The sequence below is a fragment of the Eschrichtius robustus genome, chromosome 6 (assembly GCF_028021215.1).
Source record: "Eschrichtius robustus isolate mEscRob2 chromosome 6, mEscRob2.pri, whole genome shotgun sequence".
In the NCBI taxonomy this organism is placed as follows: domain Eukaryota; kingdom Metazoa; phylum Chordata; class Mammalia; order Artiodactyla; family Eschrichtiidae; genus Eschrichtius; species Eschrichtius robustus.
Window position 1 is genome coordinate 37,728,009 of NC_090829.1, and position 15,363 is coordinate 37,743,371.

The following is a 15,363-nucleotide window of genomic DNA, read 5'->3' on the forward strand; positions in this document are numbered from 1 at the left end:
GATAGCTGGAGCCTGAAACATGAATACTGATTGAATTTGAGTTAAAAATACTAAAAGCTTTTAGGAGTAATGCTTTTTAGATGCGTATCTCACTTAATTCTCAAATATGCAATGAATTGGCCATTATTGTGGAAGAGAGACTCCTGGCCCTAACTCTGGCTGCCTGAGCGCATGCTTCTAACAGCTCTACCCCACAGCCTCACTCCTGCACTTTCCCCTCTAACTGTATGAATAACTATAAAGAAGCTCATTTATCTAAATAGAACTAACAATGAGCAGTTTTCACTAATTCAGTATTTTCTTCAATCTATCAAATGTTTTGAAAAATACCATGTACATATTGCCAGCAAATGATTAACCATTTTGCCTCTTTTTTAATGCTGAGTTTGAGAGCTAATTTCTTTATTTGTGGCAGTCTCTGTGGGTTTTCAACCTCTTATGTTGCATAACAACACAATGAACTTTTCTTAATGAAATATCGGCTATCAACCTAACCGTAAGCGAAAAGTCACATGCACTGTGAAAGCCCACTTGACGAAAAGAGATTCAGTTGCACATTAGTCGTACACACGGCATCTACTAGGTCAGGTTCTGGGCAGGCCTGCTCCTGCTCTTCATTTGTTGGTTCATTTGTCTGTTCATTCATTCACTCATTCATTCAGCTGTGTGTGTTGAGCACCTGCTTTGTGCCTGGCACTGTGCTGGGCACTGGGGATAGAGAGGGTCCACAGCCTGCCGGGCTGTAACAAGATATAGACTCAGACCCCTGTGCTTGCCTGCTTCTCGTCTCAGTTGCTGGGGCTGGAGTGATGCCCCACTCCAGCTCCGTTTCTGGGACTCCAAACCCTGACACCCTCTCACAAGGTGTGTAAGAGTGGGGGATGTTAGATAATGGTTATTGAAACCAGCGCCCTAAAAGCCAAGGTATTGGAAACCTAAAAAAAGGCACCCTGAGTCCTACTCTAGGGCCCAAGGAATCTCTTCAGGCTCCAAGTGGTACTCCTGTCCCACCCTGGACCTGGTCAAGGCCCCCATGGGCTGAGAAGAACATAGCTGATGACCCAGGCTTCTGCTTACCCAGCTGGGAACTTCATGCAAGGGTAGAGAAAGGCTCCAGGAATCCCCTTTTCAGGGCACAAAGAAGCATTTTTGGAAGGTCATTCATCTGATGAAGGCAGTGATATGTGACTTGAGAAGGCCTAAGCTGGCTGCAAGGACTGACTCCAGCTGGACTCATTGCTGCAATGGATTTCTTTCCCTGGTCAGCTCCCACCAAAGATGTCAACCTTGCCGGTCCTCCTAGGCTGGTGCTGTCAAGCACTGGGCCCTGCACGGGGTGAGCAGGTGTAAAGGCAGCTGAGGGCTCCACTTGCTCTTGGGATACTGAGGACATTCACTGGGGACAGCCCACCGCCACACCACTCTTTAAGTTCTTGTGTCTCCAGACACTCATCTGTCTGGACAATGTCAGCCCCTTCTGTTTGGGGGAAAGGGACAAAGAGTGAGAACACAAATAAATGATTTGCTAATAGAAATTATTTGAGGCTCCCCGCAAGAAAGTGGTGATGGTGGTATAGGCTTTGGATTGGAAAAAAGAAGGGGAATTCTTCTCAGACACTTTAAATGATTTATTGTACCTAATCATTAATTTATCATAGGGGTGGTTCCAAGCCCACCTTGACTAGAATGACCAGTCCCGATCTCCCTGTACAAACCTTGACCACAACCAGCTGATTCTATGATTCCATGTCGTCATGTTTTTTTTGTTGTTGTTTATGTTTTTGTTGTTTTTTTAAACGGTAACTGAGATGGAAGAAAAAGAGTGTGACCAAAACCAGAAAAAGATCTTTGTCTTCAAAAGTCAACAGGGTCAACATTTCAGCAATCTGGGTACATTTCTTAACTATCAGCAAAAGTCATTTCTTGATGAGATTTTTATTATCAGTAAAATACTTCATGTGGATCAGAAGAGTTTACCAAACCATATCTTGATGGATTAAGTGAAAATGAATTTGAAACACATGGATTACATTTCCTTAAAATGTGCATGAGTTTGAAAGTTAACAATAACAATGCTTGACTAAAAAGCATTTGGGAATTTCTTAAGCCCCAAGAGTTTGAAAAACCAGTTTCTCAGTTGAACTTAAATAGGTACCCTTACCCATTAAGGCACTATAATTTACATTAAAGGTATTCACAGGTAACACTTTAACAAACCAAGGATGGCAATATGCTTCATTTTATTCTTTGCTTTGGAAATTGCTTCATGTTTTAGTGCTTTAAATTCTCAAATAAACCCTTAAATTTATATACATACTGAATTACTTTAAGAAGACAGAATAATTCTTCTTGCTGTCACACATAAATTAAAAATCCACAATAATCCAGGGAATGCAAAGTTAACCATGACAAAATTTCTGGAAGCATTAACAAACATCTTAAGTGTTCAATGTACATTTGACATTGGAATTATGGAGAGGTCGTACAATATCAATGTTGTAAGAATATAAAGGATGCCTATGCTTGTCTTGATTCTTTTACTATAGATTCCATTATTTTTAAGAGTTCAAAGGCTTTGTTAAAAAAAACAATCAATCAAACAAACATAATAAAACCCCAGGGTATAATTGTATTTATGAAGTGGTGTTACTGTAAAATAAAAATTCAGTAGAAAGACATGATAGGGGATACAGGAATAGTCTTAACTGTCTACTTTTACTGGAAAAGATAGCTTTATTTAAATATTTTCAAGGTTCTTTTTAGAAGAGCTTAGAAAAAAATGATATAGATTTAGTAGAGAAAAGATGGTCCAAAGTACAATGACATCAGTTCCAATTAAAAGGAATGAAGGGACTTCCCTGGTGGCACAGTGGTGAAGAATCCGCGTGCCAATGCACGGTACACGGATTCAATCCCTGGTCTGGGAAGATCCCACATACCTCAGAGAAACTGAGCCTACTGAGCCTGCGCTCTAGAGCCCGCGAGCCACAACTACTGAGCCTGCATGCCATAACTACTGAAGCCCATGCACCTAGAGCCCATGCTCTGCAACAAGAGAAGCCACCGCAATAAGACACCTGTGCACCGCAACGTAGAGTAGCCCCCGCTCGCCGCAACTAGAGAAAGCCCGCGCGCAGCAATGAAGACCCAACACAGCCAAAAATAAATAAATAAATTAATTAATTTAAAAAAATAAATAAAAGGAATGAAGGCCAAGTGGATTAACCTGTAAATATCAATGATAGGTGTATTCACATACAGATACTTATCTCAACCCATTTTTCAAGGTTTTGCAATTCGGAAAGCATACATTGCCTCCAGCATATTTTTGCTTAATTCTAATTCTATGCATATTTTAAGGGAATTGTAATCCAAATGTTTCTAACTCATTTACACAACTTGACTAAGCATCACTGAAGACATATTTGATACCCAAGGTATTCTGCAGTTATTAAAATTACCTTCCATGAGGAACTAAATGCCGTGTTCATAAAAATTCAGAAGGTCACATAGTACAAATTCAAACATATACCAAGTTTCCGGGCTTCCAAGCTTATTCTTCCTTTTTAAAACTCATATCCTGTGAGAAGAATCAAAGAACTGGAACCACAAATTCATAAACAGAATGGCATTTGGACTGTTCCAAATTCATGCCACAAACAGTCCAAATGACTGAGCCCCATATCCTTGAGTGTCCTTGAGACGAAAACTCATCTCCTTAATTAAGAGGTAAGCATTAAATGAAGAGTCAATTAATTAAATCACAAAGTCACTGTAAGAAAGGAAATTATATTCTCTACTACTAGGACACTATGGAATTTCTCATTCCTGCAGCAGTACTGCTTCTTAAACTTTAATGTACATATGAATCACCTGAGGGATCTTGTTAAATTGTAGATGCTGATACAGTAGGTCTAAGATGGGCCTGAGAATCCGAATTTCTAAGTCCCCAGGTGATGTCAATGTTGTTGGTCCACGGACCACATTTTGAGAAACAAGGCTCTGTTGCAGAGTTTCTGAGCCATTACTGATATTTGGGGCTGGATAATTCTTTGTTTTAGTGGAGGGGTGTCGGGGGGCGCTGTCCATTCACTACAGGATGTTTAGCAGCAGCCCTGGCCTCTACCCACTAGATGACAGTAGCACTAGTCTATAAGACACTACAATGGTAGATACATCCAAACAATGGAATATTATTCAGTACTAAAAAGAAATGATCGATCAAGCCACAAAAAAGAACACGCAGGAAGCTTAAATGCATATTACTAGGTGACAGAAGCCAATCTGAAAAGGCTACTTGGAAATTAGGGGTTTTGATATGAGAAACAGAATCAGAGTTTCTTCAATGGCATTATGTCTCCTGAATTTGTGGCCTATTTTAATGATGGCATAATTGATAATTGATGTGAATATTTCATCTAAAAATGAGTATTTTCCATAAACTATTTTTAAAAGTCCACTGAATCTTTTATTATGAAAAGAAAAAATTGCCTTTTATAATTTCTTACTGGTCTCTAATGTGGACAGGTCAAAAATGTTGACAGAGGAAACCCAGGGACTTGGTGTGCTTTAATTAGCTCTTTTTCACGGACCCCAAGTGGGTCTGCCAATATGTGACATGAGGCTCTGTCTGCTTTAGACAGACTCATCTGCTCTTTGTAAATATGCACCTCTATGGCAATGGACTGTAACACAAATAAATGCCACCAAATTATCAAACACCTGAATTCCTGATTGCCAACTGTGTGATTGCCTACGTTTTTGGAAAAACATTTAAAAATCCTCCATCATCTAAAGTTTGATGGTTAATGTGGAGCAAACAAGAGGAAACCATCTTTTTTCCACCCCTGCCCTTTCCTCTGTCATATCAAAACCCTTTACCCAGCCATATAATCTCTTTCCAGTTTCCTGGCTACCAGCTCTTCATCACCAACAGAGCTCAGAAATATAGATTTGCTCAGTTTTTAAATGAGATTTGATGATATCTAGGGGCCATTTTGTTTCCCTACAGGGCACATACTGCCAGTTTCATAATGAAAGTAAATAAAAAAAAATAACATTCACTTTCCTGAAATTTGGTTTGTGGCAAATTGGATTGGAATGTACTCTTCTGCTGGGGACCATCAGTGGCTCAGGACCATTTTGTCCACCACTGTATGCTTTGGAGTAAAGACAGTCCCCAAACAACAATAACAGAAGACTGATAATAATCTCTGAGTATGAGCTTCCCTAAAAAAAAGATAAAAATACTCACTACAGACATAAAAGTATAATGCCATATAGCCTTCTATTTTACAAATAATACATTAAGAAGAATATATTTAAGAATATGAAATATGCCACAGCGGACTACTTCTGCTCCTAGCTATCTCCTCCTTTTCTTCCTCTTTTAATGTGGCTACTTTTAGGGCGAGATATACTGCAAGGCACTCCTATGCGTTTTTTGCTCAATTTATGTACTTACTTTTGCTTCTGTTTATTTTTTAGCACAGTCCCTTTAAATCTATTAGACACATACCCAAGGTGGACACTATATTAGAGGAACTAACCATTTCAAGAGTTTAGTTGACTCATTTCATTTACTGACAGATAATTTCTCCCAATTTCCATACAAAACGTGCTTATCAATCTCACTTTGTACTGTTTCCTAGCTGGATGAATAAACATCTCATCCATAGATAATATCAGGTAAACCAAATGCAAGTATGCAAATAAGCAGCACACTTCTTTGTCCAATAGCACAGTTAGGGCATTTTTCTTTAGTCATTTATTTGAATGTGCAAAGAAAATCAAACTTTTTATTTTTTAACAAGGAAGAGCTTTTGAAAATATAATTAATGAGAAATAAAGTTCTGATGCCCTCTAGTAGAACAAGTTAGGTTGTGGATTTAAGTGCATAACATCCTTACCAGTGACATGGTATCTGTCTAGGCCTTGCAGCTACTCTTGGCTGGGGATGAACAAAGGCAGTGACTTGATGTTAACTCAATAGAGGAGTTCAGAAGGGGTCTTTTCAAAAGGACTTGTAGATCTTCCTTTAGCCATATTATTTGGGTGTTTCTCAAGGGCCAATGTAGATTACAGAAAGCAGGATGTGTGTGGCAGGAGAAAGTGAAGGGGAGAACCCTGCCACCATCTTACCGGTCTTCTTTTGATTCAAATCCACTCTGGAGAAATGGGAACTGGTGAGTAGGTCATCCAAGATAAATTCCAAAGCACCAAGAAAAATTCCCTAGAAAATTTTTTCCCTAACAAGTGTTATCCAAACGGGTTCAGTGGACCACTTCGGTGAAATGAAGTTCCAGAGAATTTGTGACATCTTCCTATTTGTTGTTTTCCCTCTCAAATTGTGTGGAAAAACTTTAGGATTTTTCTCTACCTGCATATCTTGCAACTCTTCCCATGGGTAAATGATTCTAATCCTAGAATTAAACCAATCTATTCTAAACAAGAAAGAAAGAAACCTCCCCCAGAACCATTAAGTGGATCAGTGTTATCATTATCCTCCAGATTGGACCAACTGAGGAGAAAGAGGTAAAGGACTGGTGTGGGCTTTGTCTCCTCGGTCATCCCAATATGCGGCTGGACTTGACTACATGCAAAATTTCCATAAGGAAGCCTTATTTATAATTAATTATGAAAACAGCACCTGCTTCTTGATATTTACAATGAGCTGTATTTTATTTTTATATATTCTCATATCTGTTCGAGTCAAGAAAAATCAACTCATGTGGGTCTATTAGAGAAAGGACCACATTACCAGCTTTAAAATTAGCTTTCTGCAAGTCAGCCTTGCTGATGTGCTCTACAGATGGGATGTATTTTCACCCAATCAGGAAATACTTCAAAGCGAACCAAAGCAGCATTGATGGGTTCTTGTAAGATTTTATATCTTCCTTTATAGAACTCCAGTGATGGGCCAGATTTTCAAGGATTTATTTCAATATCATGTGCTTTGTTTTTAACCTCTAAATCATTTTTGTTCACATAAATGAATACCAGTGATTCAGATTTTTAAAATACCCCTTGGCAGATGAACAAAATTCCTCTGGTCTTTTATGTAAATATAATCAGGCAGATATTAGACTATCGCTCTGCGCATGAATACATAACTTTCAGTGGCTGGCAAACCTGCTCCTATGCCAGAGGTCAATGGAACCCAGGAGAGAATAACTGACTAGGGAATAACAGGTTTTCATACCCAAAATGAACTGCTGACCCAGCTTCAATAAGACCTGGGGTTTGACAATTTTTCCAGATATGATGATAGATTTGTGCTGATCTATTGCCCATTGCCTGTTCCCACTGTGATCAATATCATGCAGTAATAAGATGGCTGACTGAGGATAAGAATGCTATTTGTGACTTGATTCACCATATACTGAATTCTGCTATACAGTGACTATAAGGCTTCTGTTCTTTCAACATATTTTATTACTGAAGTATTCTGTTGAACCATGTGAAAGTGATGTTTTTGTCAGTCAAAATAAGGAAGTTGAACATCAGTTTTTTTCATATGATTCAAACCAATACAAAAAAGAACTTCTCTAAAGGATTGTTTTGTCATGTCCTTTCAGCACGGACTTTGTAACATCAGTCTAAAATTATTCTTAATTCTTTGTTGTTGTTCTTGTTCTTATTTCCTGCTGGCTTATTTGTCTTTTTAATGTTGTGGAAGTGGTTTTTATGGTTCTCCTCTTTGTTTCTTGATTACTTTGCATAATTTAGCAAGAAAGACTAAATAGCCCTCTTTTATACCAACAACACATTAAACAGAACACAAATCCTAAGCCTAAATCTTTCTTCAATAAATTTTTAAGGAAAGAAACACAATATTGTTCAGCCGAGTGATCTCATGACAATAAGCAAAACTGTGTCAGCCAGATGACTGCTGGAGTTTTGCTCAGTGGTTTACACAATCTGAAATAATAACAGTGTGTCCCCTGCAGTCAGTACCAGTCACTTCTCCGTGGATGTATTTACAGTGAGTCATATAAATCTTCAATCCCTCACTCATATCTCAGTGCAAGGCATTTCCCAGGAACTTCCAGGAAATTACAAAAGCATGAATGAATCCAAAATGTCAACTTAAAAAAATACATTCTCAGTTCTAGGCCATGCTTGGTAGAAAACATGAAAAGAAAAAACTTTTTTTTTTTTTTTTAAGTAAAGATGATGGATTCATTCAATATTTTGGGAAAAAAACCCAAGTCACCTAGTTAACTCTCAAACTCCCAAAAGAATTCAAGGCCATAAGAAATATCATTTTGAACAACTAGATGCTTGAAGTAACTCTGCCTGACTTCTTTCACATTTTCACAAGATTAAACCTCACTGTTTAGTACATTTTAATGATTTAAGCTAAACTTAAAAAAATAAAATAAAAAACTATTCCAGTAGATGAAAATGTATCTAACTTTATATTTGTTACAGACGTCCTCTGTCAAACTGGGAAATTCACTTAACCTTTCTTATATTAAATTCTCCAACATGTGTGTTAAATACATAGATAATTAGTGAAACATTCAATTGTTAAGAGTTTGTGTTAATTCAGTCTTATTGATTTTAGCCATTCTCAAAGTCCTGGTGTACTTAATTATCCAAAACTTATATTGAATATGAGCAATATCACTTTTATTGTTACCATTTCAAAAAAGAGTTTTAAGAAGGCTAATCACTAAATTAATGTAAACACTTTTGAAAATGTCAGATTCCCTAGAGATCACCACACTAAGTGAAGTAAGCCAGACAGAGAGAAAGCCAAATATCATATGGTATCGCTTATATGTGGAATCTAAAAAAAAGATACAAAATGAACTTATATACAAAACAGAAATAGACCCACAGACATAGAAAACAAACTTATGGTTACCAAAGGGGAAAGGGGGAGGGAGGGATAAATTAGGAGTTTGGGATTAACATATACACACTAATACATATATATATAATGGATAAACCAACAAGGACCTACTGTATAGTACAGGGAGCTATACTCAATATTTTGTAATAACCTATAAGGGAAAAGACTCTGAAAAAGAATATATGTATATACACACACACACATATATATGTATAACTGAATCACTTTGCTGTACACCTGAAACTAACACAACATTGTAAATCTACTATACTTCAGTTTTTAAAAAAAGAAAATGTCAGATTCTATACAAACATGCTAAATAGTAATGTTTGTCATTACAAAATGCTTGAACCGCCCTTTTCCTTTGGCAGCATGAGAATCCACTTTCCTCTGATATGGAGTCGGAGAAGGGAATAGAAAGTGGAGTATGGAAAAACCCTCCTAGTACCTAAACATGAAAGGGGTTGATGGTCAGTGGGTGGGTAAATATAAATTGGATTCCCCGTCCTTCAGCTGTGTTTCTTTCTGGAAGAGAGGCTGCCTGGTTTTTTCCATGCTTTCTATGAGAGCTGAAACCTGTGAAAAGATGTCATGTCCTAGGAGTGGGCAAGGACCTTAACCTAAATCTCAAGGGAAGAACATGGCTGCTGCTTAAGAGTGACTGTAGGAAAGATCTAATTAGCCCAAGAGTGCCTTCAGCCATCCACACCTGCTCAACTCATTGCCAGAAGGGTAAGCCTGCCCTGGGCATTCCGCCATTTTCGTACCTGTGTCTCCAACCCATCATCCTTCCCGGGGCCAGGACTAGGGCACAGAATTTAAAGGAGGCCCAGAAAATTTAGTAGTCAAGATAAATAATATTTTTAAAAACCAAAATTAATACAAAAAGTCCATGATAAACAAAATATCAAAACTGTAAATAAAGACATGATCAATATTACTACTTACCTCCTTTTGCCTCAGCTCATTATGGCTTGGCAAGATGTTGTTACTAATTCTGACTTTACTTAAAATTTTACTGAGCTTTTTTGGCATCTCCTTAAATCGGGCACCTCAGGGAAGTTCCGGCCCTGACATTCTTTTCTTACTTTGTCTGTTGTTTTCTGACTAGCTCACACTCTCACTGGCTCCTGACCTTACATCACCTCCTGACTATGGTTTCGATCTTTTCTTTCGATAGCCTAACCTCCAAGAGATCAGGGAGTGCGTCTGTTTGGTTCATAACTGAACCTTTGGCACAGTGCCTGGCATACGGTAGCTGCTTCATAAATGCTTGTTGAATGAATAGAAGGAAAATCTCTTGGAGCTCAACGCTGCCCATAGCTTTCCTGCATGATTATGTGGATGGAAAATGCCTCTCGTTGGACACCTACCCCAGAGCCTGTTTTGGGGGCCACATATCCCTTTACAGAATGTTCCTGAACACTATGGATGGGAAACCAGAAACAATATATTTTGAGGTTTGAAAAAATCAGAGTTGGTAGATTTAGGTAGATTCAAATGGAATCAAAAAGATGATTAAACTTACTGGGGAAAAAAAAGCAATTAAAATAATGTAAGGGTATTTTCAAATTATCTATTTTGCAAAAGATCCAGAAGGGTATGGCGATTTATATTACTGGAGTTTTGTTTATTTGTTTGTTTTTTCTAGCGATACCTGAAATTTCTTAAGTTTGGTGAATTCAGGTCACTTACCTTCAATGGTACACTGGTCAGGGACTGGAATCTTCTTTCCCATTTCCACAGCATATGCTTTCACTTTACTGAGGTTTTCCTTTAAGTGCAAGTAGAGCTTATCATGGTATTCTACAGGCCTTGAGGTTGTATCTGGAGTTTCTTCCTGATAGTTTTCTTTAACTGTTTCTGGCAAATTCTCAGATTCTATATGTATAATACTTGGGTGTGAAACTGAAGAATTTATCAGTTGTGATCCATCAGTGTCTCCCTTAAAGGGCGACCTGTCATGTCCTTGGCCAAGTGGGTCTATTTCTGAAAGAGAGATGCTGGCTCGCGTATCTCCACTCTCTACAACTTCCCCATCCTCTGAACTCAAGTCATTCGTTAGCGCGGTGTGCAAAGCCAAACTCTTTGACCTACAATACAAACAAAGGGAAGGCTGAGGCAGGTAAAGAAGCTGGGCTACCGTTTACTGACAAGGAAAAGAAAGAATAATAACACTGGGCAAAATTTACTTCCTCTAGAGTGTGAAACTGAAAATTGGTGCTATTAACAGAATTTGATAAAACACACACATTATGTAATAAGCCAAACCTTTGTAGATCTAGGCTACCTCCCAAAACAAAGATTTAAAAATCAGTTTCATGGCAAAACTGGCTGGGAAATGGTGAACTTACAATATTTATATTCTTTTTTCTACTTTTGCTTCTGCTTTTTCATCAGAAATCAAGAAAAGCTTTTGACAGTCATTCTCAATATCAGCATATTTATATTTAAGAAGTGTTTTTAAAAAATAAACCATAGGTTTGTGACTTTTATTTGAATTCTTTTAATATAGCGAGCTTCTTTGGATAACGAAAGCACTGTGGATGAATTTTGCTATAGGTAAAAGATATTTAAAAACCACTTAATAAAAGCGTGATAACAAAACTAATAGCAAACATGAAGCACATATTCTAAAAACCAGCCAAACAAAATGTATACCTATTAAATCTAATGTCTTTTCTTTCTTCCTTAGAAATTTGGTCCAAACTATATCTTCTGATTGAGCCAGGGGTACTGCCCTCAGCATTTATTTTGTCTTCAAAAGCCTGTATTTTAACTTGGAGCTTTTCATGGTCTTCATTTTCATCAACAGTGAGGTTGGCTTCTTCCAGCTTCTCAAGAAATTCGATTTCAGTGCTGGGTTTTCTCCTAAAAGAATGAAAATCATTGCATTTGATGCTCATCACATATACCCTTCAGAACAGTGTTAACTGCTAACTGCTTCTTATTCAAAACTGAAAACTGTACCTGCTCAATTTTTTAATTTGTCATTTGACAAATATTTATTGAGTAACTACTATGGACACAGGTCTTTGAAATTGCTTCTACAGTGTATTCTGCCAGAAGTTTAGAAACACTGGTGTTTATGGCGACTTTGTATTAGAAATCGTTTTGAAGGATTCAGAGGACGAAAAGCAGTTTTTATGGTCATCTACCATATTCTTATCTAGCTTTCCAAAGCATGCTTTCATATGAAATTCATGCCAGGAATTTTCTAGAAAACTTATATATGCTGATCTGTTTGTACTGAAATTGTTAGAATAAGAACATTTCAAATGGACTGTGTAAACTCATGGTTTTGTTATTTTAAGGAAATCAGTGGGACTCTTCCATTTTATGAAGCAAGGAAAATCTTTCTGAATTTTATTATGTTGGAGGAAAGAGGTTTTCCATGAATGACATTAATAGTTCCAAATATCTTGTATAGTAGAATTTATAAAACACTCTGTGGGTCATTAAAATTACCTCCTTTAAGGCAGGGGCTATTTGTGAAATAACTTTGTTACCTCTCAAAGGGCTAACACAGTGGCTTAGATAGAGTAAGACCCCACAGACAAGCTGCAGAAATAGCTCACTGATGCTCACTGAGGTGCTGAATGATTAGAGAAAAGTAGTATGCATTTATATTCCCTTACCTGCCTTCTAATATCGAGCCAGACTGGAGTTACTTTAATTTCAATTTAATGATCACTACCAATCATATAATTTGGGGTTAGGATTAATTCTCTCCTTGTAAACACAAAGGTTAATAATCTCTGAAATCCATTCACCAAGATGGCTTAATAATTCTGTTGGTTGTCTGTGTGTATTTACTTGGTTTTCGTATTCTTCCTAGAGGTTGAGGGAAGGCGCCTCAAATTCACAGAAAAATCCTGGCTTTTTCAAACATATGGCTATTTTTCCATAAGGGCCAAAGTAAACCTGTCATATTTCTTAAGTTAGGGTGAGAAAATAAAATTTTGGTTTTCTTCTTTTTTAGGGAAAACCAACATAGAGGGGCTGTTGATGATTTTTTTTCAGTTACTTTCCACCCATTCTGGGGCCATGTCTGTGGTGGGCATTGTTGAAGGGCTGAATCCTGCAGCTTTTCTGACTGGCCCAGAGAGGGGTCCTGGCCTTGAGGGAGGGTTCCTAGTTTTGGGTCCTCAGGGGTTGGAGTCCTCCTGTTAGTCCAGCCCAGGGAGAGATGCTGAAGGTGAAAACTGGGAAGGAGAGTAGATCATCCATTAAGTAATAGGACATTGTTTATTGTGTAATAAGCTATTGTTGAGAAAATTTATTTGCATTTTTAATATAACTTTTATAGGCTTCCTATGGTTTTGCATACATAATGAAAAACTTATTTTCCATCCCATGCTTGAGTGAAATATACATGAGTAGATTTCAAGAACCAGCGCGTGGGAATAAATGCTCATCTTGAACATGCTTCCCTTTCTGACACACATAAGATACTGGCTGCCCACAAACACATGGGAGGTTTTTACATCTTCTAGCCAGAAGATTCTAAAAGCTGAATTTTTACTATTACAAATAAAATCAAGATAGTGCTGTCATTGGATGGTATTTTTAAAACCATCATGATTACAAAGGTTACTTTTAAAAGGTCCTTCTCAAGATGAGAAATTTGGGGGCAGTATTTATTTTCTATCTATGTTAGTCCATGTATAGTCACCAAACTAAAGTATTTCTCTGGTACCTTGGAACCTAATCACATTTCAAAAATGAAAGATACCTTTATTTTTGAACTTTATTTTAGAAATTTCTATAGCTGGGATTATTAAAACTTAAAAATTTGTGAAGCACAAAGTATACCCCAATATGTATATATCAGATGTTGAGTACTGAACAAATTTTTAAATCTCAAAACATACAAGTTGTCAGAGGTGTAGTTTCTCCTGCATTTACTAGTTTTTTCTCTCTACATAAAGCTCTGGGTTATAACAACAGTTTAAATAATAGCATTTTCTTCCAAAAAACTTCAAATTTCACATGATTATAGTAAATCTCCCTCAATAATTTTATTGGATCAGTTTCTGATTTTTTAAATAAAATTATTTCTTGTCCTCTTCATATCAATTTCCCCATCTATAAAATGGAGATAATAACTATACTTAACTCATAGGGTTGTTGGGAAGCTGAAATGACAGAATCGGTGTGAAGCACTGTTCCTAGCACAAAACAGGAAGTCAGGAGATGCTAAATTTTATTATTATTATTAATTGTTATTATTATTATCACTCCTCTGGAAGCTTTATCTGTCCTTGTCTAGGCATTGTATTAATGTAAAAAGAAAACACCAATGGCCTAGACACAGGCAGATCAATATTCCATATCCTGGAAGGTACTGATGTTCCTTGGAGAATGCTACGGCATCAGACTTTAGGAGAGGACAGTCACTCAGCCCCCTTTCCCTGCCCCTGTCTCCAGTCACCAAGCGTTGGCTGTTAAGCACCAAGGACTGTGTGAGTCAGAGCTCTCGTACCTGGGAGCATGCCTTCCTTCACCTTCAGATTGCCTTACAGCATCCCTGAGGGGACTCTGGGTATGAAAGAAGTTATGGGTTAACCCTAGACATCCGCTGACCCAAGAGGGTTAGGTCAGGTGCCTCTGGGGCAGGTTGCCAGGTATCCAGCCAAATGTGAATTTCAGATAAACAACAAATATTTTTTTTAGTATAGGTATGTCTCTAATGGGACATAGTAAAAAATGTATTGTACTATACTAAAATGATTATACTTATACTAAAAAATTATTTGTTCTTTACCTGAAATTTAAGTGGATGTCCTGTATTTCTATCAGTTTCATCTGGCCACCCTATTCCTGGGTAAATCCCTGCTGCTCAGTGGGCAGGGAACTATAATGCTCATCCTTGTTCCCCTGTGCCTGGCACAGTGCTTGACACTCACAGGTACCTGAAGTGTTTGCAGAATAAATGAACTGAGACCACCTACATCTCTGAAGCCAGCCTGCTCCCTGCACCCACAAAAAACCCTCTGGAGGTCTACCAGATGTCTATGAAGCACTGGCTGCTTCTCCTGGTCCATGGGGAGTAGGGGATGGGGCAGTGTCATTTGGTAAATATCAACTGTGGAGAGAAGCAAGGAGCAAGAGTAGGAGTGAAAAGAGGGATTTGCAAAGGGCTAAATAAGTAAAGAAGCAACAAATAAAATGTCTGGGCCAGAAAAGTAATCTCTAGATATGAGGCTGATGAGTGTTGCTGATGAGTAGTTTTCTCACCAAAAAGAATTTCTCTCTTATACACAATCGTCCTTGTTTTTATGATTTGGAGATTTTATAACACAGGAGTCAGGGGATGGGGTGGTAATGAAGGGTCTCCAAGGTAGCCAAAGCCACAAGATGGACCAGAGAGAATTTTCTGTTACTGGCCATCAATCCACCTGGATTTGTCACAGAGTTTTGCTGGCAGAGAATTAGGAAAAGTTTTTGTTCCAATAGGTTGAAAGGTCAGAAAATGGTAGGTAGAAGTTTGAATTTATAAA

At 37.7% G+C, this 15,363-nt stretch overlaps 1 protein-coding gene across 6 annotated transcripts in view; it reads right to left on the reverse strand.

The window, feature by feature from the left end:
- The window catches only part of VEPH1 (ventricular zone expressed PH domain containing 1), a 238,717-nt gene that overhangs the window by 107,782 nt on the left and 115,572 nt on the right, over positions 1-15,363 (reverse strand). For all 6 annotated transcript variants that reach the window (XR_011074282.1, XM_068546156.1, XM_068546152.1 and 3 more), the window contains exons 8-9: positions 11,522-11,731; positions 10,556-10,953 (exon numbers count right to left, since the gene is read on the reverse strand). Coding sequence is in view for 5 of the 6 variants with exons in the window: in XM_068546156.1 (XP_068402257.1) it covers positions 10,556-10,953; positions 11,522-11,731 (608 nt within the window). In the remaining variant the exon portion in view is untranslated. The remainder of the gene's footprint in view (positions 1-10,555; positions 10,954-11,521; positions 11,732-15,363) is intronic.